General features: G+C 38.1%; 1 protein-coding gene across 5 annotated transcripts in view; it reads right to left on the reverse strand.

Annotated features, from left to right (window-relative positions):
- Window positions 1-15,678, reverse strand: part of PTPRZ1 (protein tyrosine phosphatase receptor type Z1) — a 144,210-nt gene that overhangs the window by 5,013 nt on the left and 123,519 nt on the right. For 2 of the 5 annotated variants that reach the window (XM_049813669.1, XM_049813667.1), the window contains exons 16-26: window positions 14,172-14,192; window positions 13,907-14,003; window positions 12,361-12,443; window positions 11,473-11,607; window positions 10,081-10,215; window positions 8,645-8,808; window positions 6,124-6,259; window positions 4,981-5,127; window positions 2,769-2,862; window positions 1,750-1,823; window positions 612-740 (exon numbers count right to left, since the gene is read on the reverse strand). In XM_049813669.1, coding sequence (XP_049669626.1) covers window positions 612-740; window positions 1,750-1,823; window positions 2,769-2,862; window positions 4,981-5,127; window positions 6,124-6,259; window positions 8,645-8,808; window positions 10,081-10,215; window positions 11,473-11,607; window positions 12,361-12,443; window positions 13,907-14,003; window positions 14,172-14,192 — 1,215 coding nt within the window. Of the gene's footprint in view, window positions 1-611; window positions 741-1,749; window positions 1,824-2,768; window positions 2,863-4,980; window positions 5,128-6,123; window positions 6,260-7,856; window positions 7,941-8,644; window positions 8,809-10,080; window positions 10,216-11,472; window positions 11,608-12,360; window positions 12,444-13,906; window positions 14,004-14,171; window positions 14,193-15,678 lie in introns of all 5 variants that reach the window. The other 3 variants (XM_049813670.1, XM_049813668.1, XM_049813665.1) reach the window with 2 other exon arrangements.

Consider the following 15,678-nt stretch of genomic DNA (forward strand, 5'->3'; position numbering starts at 1 on the left):
TGCATGACTTTCCTCCAATCTCTCCAAGCATTTGCATGACTTTCCTCTAATCTCATTACCAAACATGATACCCTCCCACACCTCAAGTACGAACTTAAAAGCTCTCAGATATTCCTCCATTTCTAGTAACTGAAAAATATGCTAATTTGTTATTAATTACACATGCAGGATGAACACTTGAGCTTCCTTTGCTGTTTAGAGTCAGATAAATCCTTGCTAAACATTTGTTTGTAAGTTTAGGAGATAAGCGAGAGAAACAACTTCATATTTCTCCCCTTACCTAATAGTGCCTGAAGAAGCCTTATTACAACTAAAGTAGAAGTCCCGGAGCGAAAACTGACCTTGTGTAACAGTTACTTCTGCTGTTTGGCTCTTTTCATAAATTATACAGGAATGATTCAACACTTTTTCCTGCTAGTTGCAATCTGCCCAGACAAGGTTCTCCAGATTTCCACTAGATGATTTGGTGATTTTACACTCAGTACAATATTATTAATTTTTAATTGTTTCTTGCAAAAATCCAAGATATTGTCTCATGTCCTGCATATTTCAAAATGGTAATACTAATAAAATTCATACATAAACCCATAACAATCAGTCACCAAACTTACCATATTCTGGCTATCAGGAAGCATGACTATTAGCTGGGCATTATGGTCCCATATCATTCTCCAGAAATCCTTGATAGTGTGTAGTAAGGGATGCTGGGTAATAATGAATTCATTACTTTGATAATAACCCTGTGAAGCAAAATCAACAGACTCAGAACTGATGTCTAACTATTAACATTTAAAGGAAGCTTCTAGTGGACAGAGCCAGAAGCTTAGAAAATAAATTGGAGGCTTGTGCCTCCTTTGGCTTCCTGTAAATATTAGTAGAATATAAAACTTCCATTGCAGTATTTTCCAGATGAAAAGAATAAAATCAATTACACTGAAATAACTTCTAAAACTTCACAAAATTTGATCAAAAAAAAAAGACAGAAGGAATCAGTGGAGACTTGAACAGCCAACTCAGAATAAAAATACATTAACTCATACACACATGCTAATTGTTCTACATTAGCCAGACTTTCAGATGAGCTGGCAATATGAAACAAATAAAAGAATACTTGAAAGATCTGCAAAAATCCCAAGCGGCCTCTTAATTTGTACAGATGTCCCAGGTCAACTTCTTACCACAAAAGAGAGTTCCTTTGCACTAATGCACCTGATGAAGGATCATGCATACACAGTACTGCAGGGAGCTTTCCCATCTCTTCCTGAATGTCCAGGAAGCATTTACTCCTCCCTCTCAGCTAATGAAGGGGAAAAGAGTTGAAGAAAATCCAGGGAATGAAAAGATAATGGAAAGCTGATGAGCTATGGTGCTTTGGGCTATGCCAGTTGCAAAAGCTCTGTAATATGAGCAGGTAGGAAGGCAAATCACGGTACAGCCATTAAAAACTTATTATTTAACACTTTTAGTTCATCTCAAAAGATTTTTCCATAGGTAGCATTTAGCTTTACTAGTTTTTAAAACTATGGTTCTACAGATTGTCAAAATGCAATGCACTTTTAACCAAACGTAAAAATAGTAATAACAGTAATCATACTTTCTGGGGGAAATAATACTTTCAGGCAGAGTGAATAATGGCAGAAAGGAGCTTTCAAAATCAGGACTGTGCCACCCTTATGTGGACACATGGCAGCTCTGAAAACAGCTATACAATGGGACGTTGGTTTTCAGCATCACAATTAAATGACTTACCATAATATAGGAAGCATTGATGTAGTCTGTCCCTTCACCAGACAGTGACGAGATACCCACTCTAGATCTTTCCACTGTAAAAAAAGTCATGAACTAGTACAGGTGTTGCAATGACTCACATATTATAGCAATTATCTCACATATCTCATAGTAATGATAACACTAAGATCCATCAATCAGGATAAAGCATTATCCAGCCATCTATTTTATTTTCTTATGTATGTAGTACTTTGACAAATCACTTCTTCACTGAAAGTGTTGTAAATACTCTGATAAAGAAATTAAAATTTGATTATATAAAAAAGGTAGGTTTGATTAAGAGGTAGAAAAATTGTGAAGCATAATGTATAGGAGTGTTAAGTTTGAAATGTAGTCATAGAAACTTTAGGAACTATGTTATGTGTGACCATAGGAACCTTAGTATTGTTAAGTTTGAAATAAGCTAACCATAGAAACTTCACCAGGAACTTACTGGTTTTCTTATGTTTTGTTTCAAGAAACTAAGGAAACCATCATGGACACCAGTTTGCTGCTTGGAAACCCCCTTACCCATCCCATCTCGATTTGGGTATGAGGATTCCAATCAGTAGAGCTAAGTGAAATTGACCAATGATTGTTTTTAAATAAGAATATTGATAAGGTCATATAATCAAAAGACCAATCATTATAAAGGTTAAATTTAAGAGCGAGCATAGTATGCATTTTTATGTGAAGAGCTTATGTAACAATGACTTGACAGAAAAAGTTTATAAAAACTGATTAATTTAATGTTAAATTAAATGGACAGCCTTTGGAGGAGCAATCCCCCGTGTCCCCAGCGCTGCAATAAACAAAGTGCCTGCTTCTTAACTGCATGCTGGTATAAAGAGTTTTATTCCGGATTTCTGTAACAGAAGTACAAAACATTGCTCCACACCAATGCAGATGTCTTTAGCTCTTTCTGAGGAGAAGTTGAAAGTTTGACATACACAGTTCGTAAACATTTTGCCACCCTGAGAAGCTGATTTGAACAAACTTACCAGGAATGATGGATGAAGTTCGGTTCTTTTCTCTGTTACACTGTTTGAGTGCAGTTGAATAATCACACTGCTGTGTGTTAGACTGGCTCAGTAACTGAAACAATTAAATGGAGAAAAACCCACCAGGTCACTGTACAAAAGCCATTCCTTCATTAGCTGCATTAAACAGCAGGGTGCACATACTGCAGGTTAGCTGTCCCTCTTAACTTTAGGCATCTAGTTATGTGGCTAAACTAGTTAGCAAGTCATCAGAATCTTCTCTCTTCACCATTTTATCAGTTCAAATGATTCTTGAGCCCTAGATCCATAAGCATGTCTTTGAAGGAAATGCCACTTCATGTAGTTCCTACATGCAGGCCCCACTGTTTGTTGCCAACCCAGTCACTTCCATTTTGCCCGCACAGCTGTTTGGGTAACTTTAAATAGTTTTGGTAAACAGTAAAAGCCGGTGCAGAAAAATCTGCATTGTTATACAGATAGTATAGCTCCTGGTAAGACGTAGCTCTAGATATCCCAGTTATGAGCTTCCTGATTTTCTTTCCAAACCTGTGAGAGGAAAATAGGACTGATCTGCAGGGGTCTCATTGACTTACCTGCTTCAATTACTAAAATTCAGACAGACAAGAGTATGAGAAGGAACAAGTGTGTGTATATATATATATATATAAACACACACCACAATGGTGTATATACACTGCTTAGGCATGAAGTAAGTTTGGAAAGCAGGTTTTTCCTAGCTTTTAGGTTTTTTTTTTCATCTCTAGTAAAATAAAGCAGATTAATCAGAATGTTCAAAAGTATTCAAAAGACTTTTCTGTGATGTTTTGGGCTGGGCCTTCAGAAGCTGTCTGCTTTGGAAAAACATGATAGCAAACCAGGGATGTTCCATCAAAACAAATTAGACCACAAATTCTTTCATCTAAACCAGTTCTTCAGTAAAACAAGACTCCACATTTTTGTTACTATTCTAATAATTTTAGCTTGCAAAGGAAAATGAGATTGAATGAGGCATGTCCCTTTCTGATAATATTTAAGCTCTTGAAATTGGAGTTCTACATGGCTCCTGCAATTTGCACTGCACACTCTGTGTTTATATATATTTACACACTCTGTTTGTTTTTATGTGTTTTATTCTTTCATCTGTATAGGAAAGGTGGGATGCTTATTTCTCCAAGCACATCACAGCTCAGATAAGAATCCTTACGTTTCCCTAGGAAAAAACACTGCAACACTGTTGGATCATTCAAGCCAGGATAGCAGCAAAATGTGAAATCCTTTGGTATGTTGTTCCTATTCTGTTCTGTATTATTCATTATCTTGAAGAAATACTAGTTACTGTGCCTATGTGACCAAAATACTTCAGAAAATAAATATATTAATATTTTTCATAGTGTCATTATCTACTGACATTATCTATAGACTTATCTGCTTCGGTGTTTTACTTATGATCCAATAGCTAATTGTATAAAGAATACACATTATCCCATCCCATGCAGTCCTCCTTAGAATTAAAATCCTTAGAAAGGTTCTAATAATTCATTTCCTGTCAAATTAGGGAGAGCAAAGTCTGTTTTGCCACATACTCTGGAAAACATATAAGTGTGATTTACTTCTCTGAATTCAAATTCATTTGCAAAGGTAGGATTTTCTGTGTGTCCTCTGTAAGTGACCCAGTGAGTGAGCTAGACTTCCTACTCTCCCCGTGAATCAATGAGCTGTTACCCAGCTGGGTCTGCTCTTTCTCTGGGTGACTCAAAGTCTTGTGCATGTACACACTGATCTCCACATCCACAAGCACCGAAGTGTTCACTTATTGCCTGCTGAAGGTGAAGTCTGTCTTCTAGCCAGTGCTGCACACTGATTGACCATTATAGCTCATGACATTTTTGCCAGAATGACGTCTTTCCAGACTGTTGTTTTACCTTTGGGATCTTCGTGGAAAGGCATGTAGTAGTTAGATGTTCCAAAATCTACTTACTGGCCTATTTCTCATGCTCTTTTTTTTTTTTTTTTTAATTTCTTGTTTAAGAGTGTGCAAATAATTCTTTTGTCCCAACTGACTGCATGCATTTGTTAAATTGCTCTGAATTTAGGCTCAGCAGTTAAATTTTAGATAGAGAACGCTAATGAAAGTTGTGTTGAGATACCTACTTTTAAGTCATTCAAGCTTGCAAGCCTAAAGCTTTTCGTGTTACTATGTTGGAGAGCTCACCTTGAATTGTTTCTCCAGTCTGGTCTTTCCTGTTGGTCCAGGTATCAAGAGAGCATTAACATATGCATGAATGTGAGTCTCAAGGACTTCTGTTTCTTTACTGAGTATCGCTTCAACCAATGCATCGTGAATGAAGATGTATTGCTCCTAGGAAAATAAAACCAAACATCTGAGCTCTAATTATTTTCAGATTCCCCTGGACAACTCTGGCTAAGCTGCCACTTCTGATGTGGTCAGTATTTCTTCACAGCCTGCTGCTGTAGAGGAGTTTTCTCAAAAGCGATCCTCTACAGTGAAAGCTGTCCCTCCGCAGTGACAGTACATATTTACAAGCAGAATTGAACTACACATGCAAGGTATATATAATACCAAATTCACACCACCTGTGGTGTCTTATGTTTACAGACCAAGTTAAAAATGCAAGCATAGCCTTGAGTCAAATTTTCAAGCAAGCTTATTACACAACTCTCCCTGCCTTTCTTGAAATAAAGTGATCACTCTCAGTTCCTACTGCTATCTTCTATTTCCTCTCTCACATCCTTTGGAACAAGTGCCCATGCTGTTGTTGATTACCCTTTTTTTCTATTGAAAGGCACTGGGTAATCTAACCACCTGTTCTTGAAACTTGAAATAGACTTCCAAATGCCCTGCTGTTGTCCTTATTGTTTTCTCCTGGTCTTTCACTATTCCATATATAATCTTCAGTTTAAAGCAGCTATAGATAATCCTCTGTCTGAAACTGCTTTTTTCCCTACTTTTTATTGCCTGATATCAACTGTTTGATCAGGTTCAGTGAAGATGTGAACACCTAACAATAGTGTTCCCTTAAAAAAATCTATGACAAAAATGCATGCCCTGCCAAGAAAGTGCTACTGCAGGAAGCATGATTTATATAGACTTTCTCTCTTCTGGGTCCTCCTTAATAAAGAGACAAGAGCCCACAGATAGGTAATTTCTAGTGCATTGCTCTAAACGAGCCTAGAAGGATGTCTGCATAAAAACAAGGGAAGCAAAAGGGAAAGTCCAGTCTGGTGACTGGCTGCCAGTCTGTCTGGTGGTGCCAAAAAGGAGACTGTATCATCTCACCTCCTGCAAACAGAAATAGTCTGTAATAGTCTCTCACTATATATATTTTAGTCTTACCTCAGTCTGCACCAAATAGTTCCTTTGCGTACGTATGTGTTTTAAGAATCCAAATATGTTGACTGTCCCTTCATGCTGAATTTGCTGCAGCATGCTGTCTAACACTATGTATGTGCCTGTCCTTCCAACACCAGCACTATAAAACAAAAAAATAGTCTTGAGCCTGAAGTAAAGCAATAATGAAAATAACCGTTTCTTATACATAGCTTTTTCAACAAAATGCTGTGTAGGGAAGGTTTTCCTCTACAAATTGTATTATTATATGATTCTATTACCTTGCTAAAGCTTTAAGGCTCATAATAAAGAAAAATCCAACTCATCTTTTTCTCTACACAAGAAGAGATCTAAAGATAATTTTCTCAAATTATTTTTAAAGTATCAATTTTTATCAATTTTTGAAGTATCAATTGAAATAATAGAACTAAGGAGTTTCTTGCAGGTCTGCAATTTTCAGGCTTCTGATATTCCTTAGGATACTTTGTCAAGTATACCTAGAAAGAGTGGCATATGTCAGCATTTGGGCACAGTTAACGTGCCCAAGTTCTTCTGTGTTTGAAGCACACATCACTTTAAAGGGAAAGCTGCATTATGCCACCCATCACAGATACAGGAGATTTCAAAGATACCAGATGGAGGAAAACCCCAGGAAGTGGCAGAGCTGCTGAAAGTACCTCTGTAAAAGAATAAGGTTAATGCTCTCCGGATACAGCTAAGAGGGCAAGCAATGGTTGAAACCCTTCTTAAAAAGGGAAGATGCAGAAAAAAGAGTTAATAAACTCACTCCTGTTATGAACTCTGACTCATTTAGCACAAAACCAGCTGTATTGTAAAATTAAAACCTAACTTCTTCTTTCATAAAATATCTGGGTAGGGTCAAGAGGTAATTTTTTTTGTTACTTAGTCACATATGGGAATTAGTCAGTTGTAATTCCTCTCTAAGTTATGAGAAAACGTTATGTGTATTGGCACATGTAACTTAACGGCAACAGTGTGCTGGGCCTGCATGGTCCCTTATGGGCAGATCCAAGCTCAGTCCATACACGCTAATTCAGTCATCTCATTTCTTCCACAGAGGTGGCACAAAGCATGGGTAGTGTGAGCTCAGATTGCTGTAATAAACTGTCTAAATAAACATGATATAAAACTGAAAGGTCCAGGTTATCAACACACTATTAGACACAAAAGAAGTATAAAGATTACCAGATACCATCTGTACTTGTTACGAAATAAGAAACATGAAAAGTACCAAAACATAAAAATAGCTAAAAAATAGTTCATGAAGTTCCTCCTATGTGTCCTCCATACAGCCTGTAAAGATAAATAGAAGTTACATTTCTAAACATTAGATGACTCCTTTGGAATTCCATAGTGCATGGGGACAGGTGAAGGAACTAAAGGCCGAAAAAACCTGCCTACAGAGGTGAGCTATACCTATGACCCAATGGAGAGGTCTGACTGAAGCCACACAACTTACCACTGTTCACTTTTAAAAAACTCAATTTGATTGACTTATAATGTATTACTGATCTCTCAGCCCGCTGGTATAGATCTCAGACTTGGTATTTTGGGGAAACTCTTATCTTGAACTTCCCAAGAATAGGCAGGATCTAGATAGCAGCAGAACAACCAAAATGTGGAATTTCCATTTTCCAAGCTAAAAACAGATTTCAGTCAGATTAGATCATCCCCAAAATAAAATATCTTCATTTGCAGCATTCGTGAGGCAACTTTACCTGTTGGCTTCCTCAGAGTCAGCTCCAGAAGGACAGAATTCATGAGGAGGTTCTCTTTCCAAATGTTCCATCAAAGGTGAGGTACTACAGTGGAAAACCAGAACCTGCTTATATATTTTACAATAACCCGGTCCTTCACGGGCATTGTGAAGTCATTCCAGGCCCTACAAGCCCTTTTTAACCAATTTTCCCTGAGCTGCCCAGTTTTAGTGAGCACTGACAGAACACCTGCCTGCACACTGCGGCACATGCAGACCTCAAACCGTTCCCCAGAATGCTCCTCCATTGCAAATGACTGCTAGAGCGTAGAGTAATGTTAAAAACAGCAGAGTTGTAGTTCAGCCAGGAATAGAGTGAGTCTTCTTTTGTGGACAGAGCTCCTTTTAGGATTACAGAGTATCCCTGCACCAAAGAAAGCATGAGCCAAAACCATCCTAATGATATATTTGCAGAAATGAGACAATTACTGCTATATATGTATCTGGTAAGCTCGTAGGAATCAAGAGAGTAGTATAGAAATGTGCAAAAAAGTAAAAAGAAAAGCATTTTTGCAAAAAAAAAAGAACATAGTGCAGAGCAGCATCATCTTATTTACGGAGAGTTATAGAAGTGGCACAGGCAGTTGATTAGTTGGTCTTACCAAGGCTAGAAATATCAGCTAAGAAATTAATCTTATTCCATCAGGAATTGTTAAATGTGAGAGTGAAATTTTGCTTAACCCACCACTGAAAAAATCTTTTTTCTGCAAAACAAAAGCAGAGTGAACCTTACGGCGGTAAAAACCACACCTGCAATGAACCACAACAGGCCCGACAGCGTGGCGCTTGGCATGCGATGCCTTCCGCACGAAGGTGAGCACGGGCAGCGTGTACTCTGGAACACCCATGTCAGGCCACTGGGTATAATGGTATTGAGTTACTATACGTCCACTAGACCTCCCTTTCTGGGAACCCTGCAACAGAAAAATAACTCCACATGTAAGCAGCCCACATGTGAATGGCAATTCTTCATAATTTTATTTCCGTACCTGATAGTTCTTGAATTAGTACTGTCCCTATTTAGTTAACGGCATGCCACCTAGCTCTGAATATTTCAGCTTTCAAGGAGAAGAGGAAGGGCCAGTGCTTATGTCCCATCAGCCTGCCCTCTGAATGGAAAAATGACCTGGCACTGTCCCTTAGAAAGCCACAAAGAAAGGCTAAGAGCACTGGAGGGATAACAAATTACAGATGCTCTTAAGAGTCACCAGCCATTTCTGCTACTTTACTCCTCTGCTTAGTGGACAGAAAGGGTAGGATTCACCTCACTCGGCTTTAGTGATCTACAAGGGAAGTAGCCTTGTGTAGGCTGCTTTTCTAAGCTCCCTCCCTCAGTGGCAACTCAGAGGCAGGGATACCTTCAAAGAGCAGCTCATCTCCTTCAAAGATTGGTTCCAAAAATAGGCAGAATAAATTACTTGACAGTAAGTGCTGTACTTTAGCCGTTAATTGTACAGGGAGGCCGAGAGACCAGATGTGTAACATTTAGGTGGCTGAAATAAATTAAGCTTTCAGAATGCCCCTCAAAGTAGCCAATGTCACACTGCTGAGCTGAGGGCATGCTGGTTCTGACTGCAATAAAACAAGGTGTGGATTCACCTGTGTGGGGGTAAAAATTCAGTCCTTAAACAGAAAAATGGATAGCTGAGGTGGATGATTTAATTCATGTCATGTTTTCTAGTAGCTGCTCTCTTTCTGAATGTGTATCCTCCTGCTCACCAGGCAGGCAAAGTCCACATCAGCTCTCCAGTGTGATCACAGCGCTTTCCCTGATGGTCCTACATCACACCAGTACTACAGGCCAGTACCTTCTCAATTTGTTGATCTGGTCAAATTAACTCTGAAGTTGATGAGCATCTTGGCTGGCTGAGACCTACAGGATTCAGCTTTACCTATTGTCGTGGTTTAACCCCAGCCAGCAACCAAGCACCACGCAGCAGCTCACTCTAGACTTCAGTCTTAACACTACTTAGCAACAACTGAAAACATCAGTGTTATCAACATTCTTCACATACTGAACTCAAAACATAGCACTGTACCAGCTACTAGGAAGACAGTTAACTCTATCCCAGCTGAAACCAGGACATTTATACAACAGAAAAGAGCTGCCAACTGCCTTAAAAAATATTCTGAGCAACTTTTAACACTCCCTTTTGCCCAAACTATGTTTTCAGGCTGCCACAAACCTTTTTGATCTTGGTGTTTCTAAGAGTAAAATTCCTCACAGTGTAATAGGCAAGTACATGGACACTCTTCTGAGTAACCAAGAAGTTCCCATATTCTTCACTACCTTCTGCAGGCCAGTACTGGTCACATTTCCTCTGTTTGAAAGCAAATGAAAAACAGAGAAAAAGAGAAAGAAAACAAAATATCACTAACAAGCAGAAATGTTCAAATTTAAGAGCACAGTCAACCACGAAAACATACAGGGACTCTCAATATACCCAGTTTATAAGAGACATTATCTTCAGCATAAGAGAACAAATAATGTGTATTTTATGCTGTGAAGAGAGATGGCTGTGCAAAGATGCTCTTTATTTGGAATACTCCAAAAAAGAGAGCTTTAAATCATACTATCAGAGTGAAAGGGCTTTAATATTGTGGAACTTGCCATTCTATAGGCACTCTAAAGAAAATAACATAATCTATAGGAAAAATAGGAATACATTCAAGTCAGTAGAGTCATATGTGGCTTTTGGTTAGTTTGTAGCATGGGCAGAGTATATATCTGATCAGCGAGGGTAAGGGTGGGCTTGTGTGTGACCAGAATATACAGTAGAGAGCCATGATATCCAGTCTTTTGGTTGGGTAGCCACATAGCCTTCTACAGGAGTACTAGAAGAGTACATGTTTATAGCATGGTATTATAAATGAAGCGGTACTTGGCCCTTGTCTGCTTTTGCTGTGTCTGTATCATCTGGTAGATGCTTAATAGGTCATATGACAAGACTTACATGCATTTTAGGCATTGCTGCCAGCATGTGACAAAGTCTCCTCATGTGACCCCAGGGTACATGCATACTCCCATCACATAACCAGAGAAACACACATCCTGTGATGGGGTTTGACCTCATTTTGTCTCACTGGACAAAGGTGTATCTAGTCATGTAGTAGGAAAGGAACTGTGGGTCCCACGGCATGTTAACAGGGAGCAGCCAGTGAATATCCAGAAAAATTCACCCAAACTATGGCCTTCTCCTTTCCAGGGTCTAAGGCACCCCTGAGAAAGAGAATGACAGAGAGCAGATTGCTAGCAGAATGTGGCACAAGGTCCACAGTCTGGCCACTCCCAAATATATACAAGAAGTCTTTTTTTCAGTAAGACTATTTTTTTGTAGTTAGAACATGGTATTTTCAAGACTTGTTGTTGACAGTTGAGTTTAAATGTTTTCTTTAGTTTCATAGTACAAATCCTCAACTTTATACTTCTATAGCCAATCCTAGTACAAGCAACTACTACAAACTGTTGCGTTTTTCCTCAATAAATGCCTAAACCAGATTTTTAGAAGAGAAAGGAGTCTGCTAGAGGTAGATCTATCAACATCAGAGAAATAAATAATAGACAAAGGTAGTCATACCCTTCCTTTCTCAACGAGATTAGTTATCATCACAATAACTTCTACATTATGTTCCCATATCATTCTCCAGAAATCTTCTGCTGTTGATTTTAGTGGCCCTTGAGCTGCAATGTAGGCTTTTGGCTTGTTGTAGCCCTAAATTGAAATATAACAAATGACACTTGTCAAATCGCAGTCCGCAAGCAAAAGGAGGTTGGGAGGAGTACATGACATTTTATGTATCTATTTTTAAAGAATGTCAAAAGCTTTTAAGTACTTTTGAATTTATAACTATCCAAATCGCAGAAATGCTGTGGTACCAGATGACATATGAACGCAACTGTTATGTCGAAGTTTATCATTCCAACAAACAGGATATATGTTCAAGTGCCCGTGTTCCGGCAGAATGTTGACGTGATAGTGATTATGATTCATCTGTTATGATAGTGGTTTAAAAAATGAATCAAGATCATTCACATGAAAATTACTAGGCAACAAAAACTGAATAAATGGTACTGCGGTGAGGCTTTCAGCCGAATGGCATCTTCCTCTCATGAGATTATCATCTCAGACAGAAGAATTAACCACTTATCAATAATGTATAATAGAACAAACATTCAGATGCAAAATGCTTCTAAAAAACTCAGATGTGACAGAGCATTTTTTTGTTTCATAAAAGCTTTTCACCAAGCTGCAGCTGCTGCAATATCAAAATGGATTCAAGAAAGAATTGGGAGTTTACCTGTGCTTTAACTTTGTAGGCTTAACTTAGATCATTAAAGTTCTTTTTAACAAAACCTGTAATATTGTGATACTTTTTTTTTAATCAAGTCTATTCACCTCCATACATCAGTTTTTACAGAAAAGGCTGACAAATGAATAGGCTGGCAGATAGAAAAAGGCACTTACATCAACATAGTTGGCATTAATGTAATCAGTCAGCTTTCCATCCTTCTCTGCAAGCTGTGCTAATTTAACCCTAGTATGATCATCTGTAGTAAAATAAGGAAGAAAATAAGCATAGTTTTCTGCAAGAATTATATTCTTTCTAGAAGAAATCTTTTAAAAATACTGAAATGGCTTTTTACAATACAAAAGACTAATACAGTGACAATCACATACGCAAACATCCTGTGCTTAGGTATGAATCAGATTCAAAATGCTAGTTTGCAGAAGAATAAACTAATGAATCCAAGGATTCGAGGGATTCAGAATTTAGTTGCCTGATCAGCAGCACCTGGGCTCACTTTAGGCTCCGTGACATATTCCCCTACAGCCTCCAGCTGCTGCTTGTGAAAGGGCATGGGTCTCCTCTAAGTCCTGTGTCATGACTGCCAAGCCTGCACAGTGGGATGTCTCGAATGACAGTAGGCACCAGTGTTCAGGCATGTTAATTCCAAGTTAAGAAGCAGAGACTGGAGAGCAATGGGACCTTGGAGAAGCTGGTCAGCTGAAGAGCCTCAGCAGTGGCTACCTCAGGGAGAGCTGGAGCTTTCTGTAGCCTGCACTGATTATAAGGACTAGAGACTTGATTCAGTTGCACAGGGCAATTCCTGCTAAATGAGCTGCCCTAAGCTGCTCGTGCATTGCCCTTTGATAAAAAAAGCGGCAGGTGTGGCACCTTTTGTATGATCAGGTACAAACACAGAGTGGCAGAGGAAAATCCCTGACTTTCCATCCCTCTAGAGGCATCTTGAGCCAGGTGGAATGGGATTTCTTGCTGCTGGTTTACATTGTCTTCTGCCAGATGGGCTGATTCTGTCTCTTTTGCTATTAAGCTCTAGTGATGCTGAATGCTGAACGTATATTTAATTCAGAGCTTCTTGTTATCAGAACAAAGTTGAAATACAATAGACAGTTATGAAAAATATATTAAGCCACCAAAATGATCACAAGCCCAGAGGCAATAGCTTCGAAGAGAGATTAACAAAACTGAATATATGTGTTTCAGAAAACAAAAATCTGGGATAGTGAAGAAAGGCGATGCAATGAGAAAACATGTGTCCTGGCTAATGAAGCTGGTCTATTACATCGTGGCAGGGCACAATACAACATAAACCGAGTACATTTATATTTGTATATGACAGTAAATATATCCAGGGATTGTGAAGCTCCTTGAGAGGATAAACCATTATTCCAGATCAAAGATGGATTAGTTTTGGCAATCAAAACACAGCTTCTTTGGCTTTATAATGGCATTATAATGGAGTCTCCCAACTCCCTTTGGGTCATCACAGAAGACACAAATATGTCTTGCTAACACATGCTCATCAAAGCAACAGAACGCCAGAGCCCTAAATTGAAGAGATATGAAATCTCATGCTACTCCTCTTGAAGCATTTTGCTGAACAGTAGCCAGAGCTTTCAGTGTATTTTTTCCCCTCTAATAACACATAAATCTATACTTCTCTATAATTATTTCTTAAACAAAACACCAAGTGATGCATTTACTTACAAGCAACAATGTTTATGTATCGATTCTTATTCTTGTTGTCGGGGTGATTAGAGCTGTCTGATGTAATACCTAGATCTACAGTACAGCTCTGGATTTCCTGAAAAAAAATAAAATGTATGCCATACTTTAGTAAGTATTAAGATACATAAAACCTCTTAAAATACAGTAAGTCAGCACAAAAAGAACCACAACCTTATACCCAATTATCTATGATATTTTACAACTACGTCATTGCTAAAAAAAATGCAGTGAAATAATTCCTTACCTGATAAAACTCTTTCAGTGTCTAATGAGGGAATGAATGCAAAAAAAGTAAAAAAAATCAAATTCCACAGCACAGAACAAATGGATAAAAGTGTTTATATAAATTACAATTACTATATGGAAAACAGTTATGGTCATGCAATATATATACCTCTGTAATAACAACAAAGCTGAATATTTTTACATAACTCTTAAAAGAAACAAGAAGCGATTTTCCTGTTAAAATACTGGTGTCTGTTTTCCTACCTTTAGCTTTAATGTTAGACCTTAGGCCGGTGAAAGCTTACACATATGAGCAACATCACTGACTTTAGCCAGATTATCTACATATTTAACTGTTCACTGGATTTGCTATTGGTCCTTATAACTGCATCAGTTTCTCTGTGGAATGCTTTTGCTCTTTTTGCATTCAGCTGTAAAACCTTCACGGGAGCAGGACAGTGTGCGGCTCAGCCAGCCTCACGGAACTCTGGTGAAGGACAGCATTGTAGCCCTCAGTCTGCCAGCAGTTTCTCAATGAACCCAATGTTTTTATAAAGAGAGAGACAGGCTTGAGAAGACAGGCACAAAGTCTGTAATACTCACAAAATTAATTTATTTTATTTTATTGATTACTTTAACTGACAGGAAACTCAAGCATTTATAAGGTCCACATTGTTAAGTAGGAAATATGTTGTCATCACTAAAAGTACTATAATAATGCTTCCCAACACTTTTTAGGATTTATTTCAATATTAACCACCTTCAGCTATTTAAATATATATATATATATATGAAAAGTGGTTACCAGTCTGAAAACAGATTTCAAATATGAGCTGTTTTATGGTAATATAAATAAAAAACCTGAACCGCCCCTGTACTCTCCAACTATATGCTGACTCCGCAAAGACAATCACTATATTTAAATTTTTCCATATCTTCTAAGTTCTTTATCGGTAGAGAAAAGACCAGGACACTAATTCTGGGGCAGTCTGTAAAGCCAAAAAGGATCTCCAAGAAATGATGAGGACATTCAGTTTTTTGTAATAGTAGTTTCTTGTAATTGTTTTAACAAGCATGAAATATTTCAGATGGTGCTGAATAGCTCAGTGAGATGTAGTATATTTGGTCTTTGGATCACTGCTGTAACTTAGGAAAAGAACAATTTTAGGGAAAGAACAATTTAGGATGAACAATTTCATTTCTGTATTGCTGTCCTCAGTAATGGTGAAAGAACTTTGTTACCATCATATTTACACACAGTCCTTCAACATCTGCTCTTATTAACAGCCCGTCTAGCTGGAGCCCAGTCCTGTCAGCACGTATGCACATGCGTAACATGTGAACATGTACTGGACATTCACAAGTATTTACAAGTTTGGTCCCACAATCAGATGGATATTCTGAATGTTAAATGAATTGGAGAAAAATTGCTGATGAAGTTTAGGTGAATGACATGGAATTTTTTGGTGCATTAGATCACAATATGTTGGCTGGGGAAACAAAAGCAAAACCGAAAGATGCAAAAC

This window comes from Accipiter gentilis, chromosome 11 (assembly GCF_929443795.1).
Source record: "Accipiter gentilis chromosome 11, bAccGen1.1, whole genome shotgun sequence".
NCBI classification, from domain to species: domain Eukaryota; kingdom Metazoa; phylum Chordata; class Aves; order Accipitriformes; family Accipitridae; genus Astur; species Astur gentilis.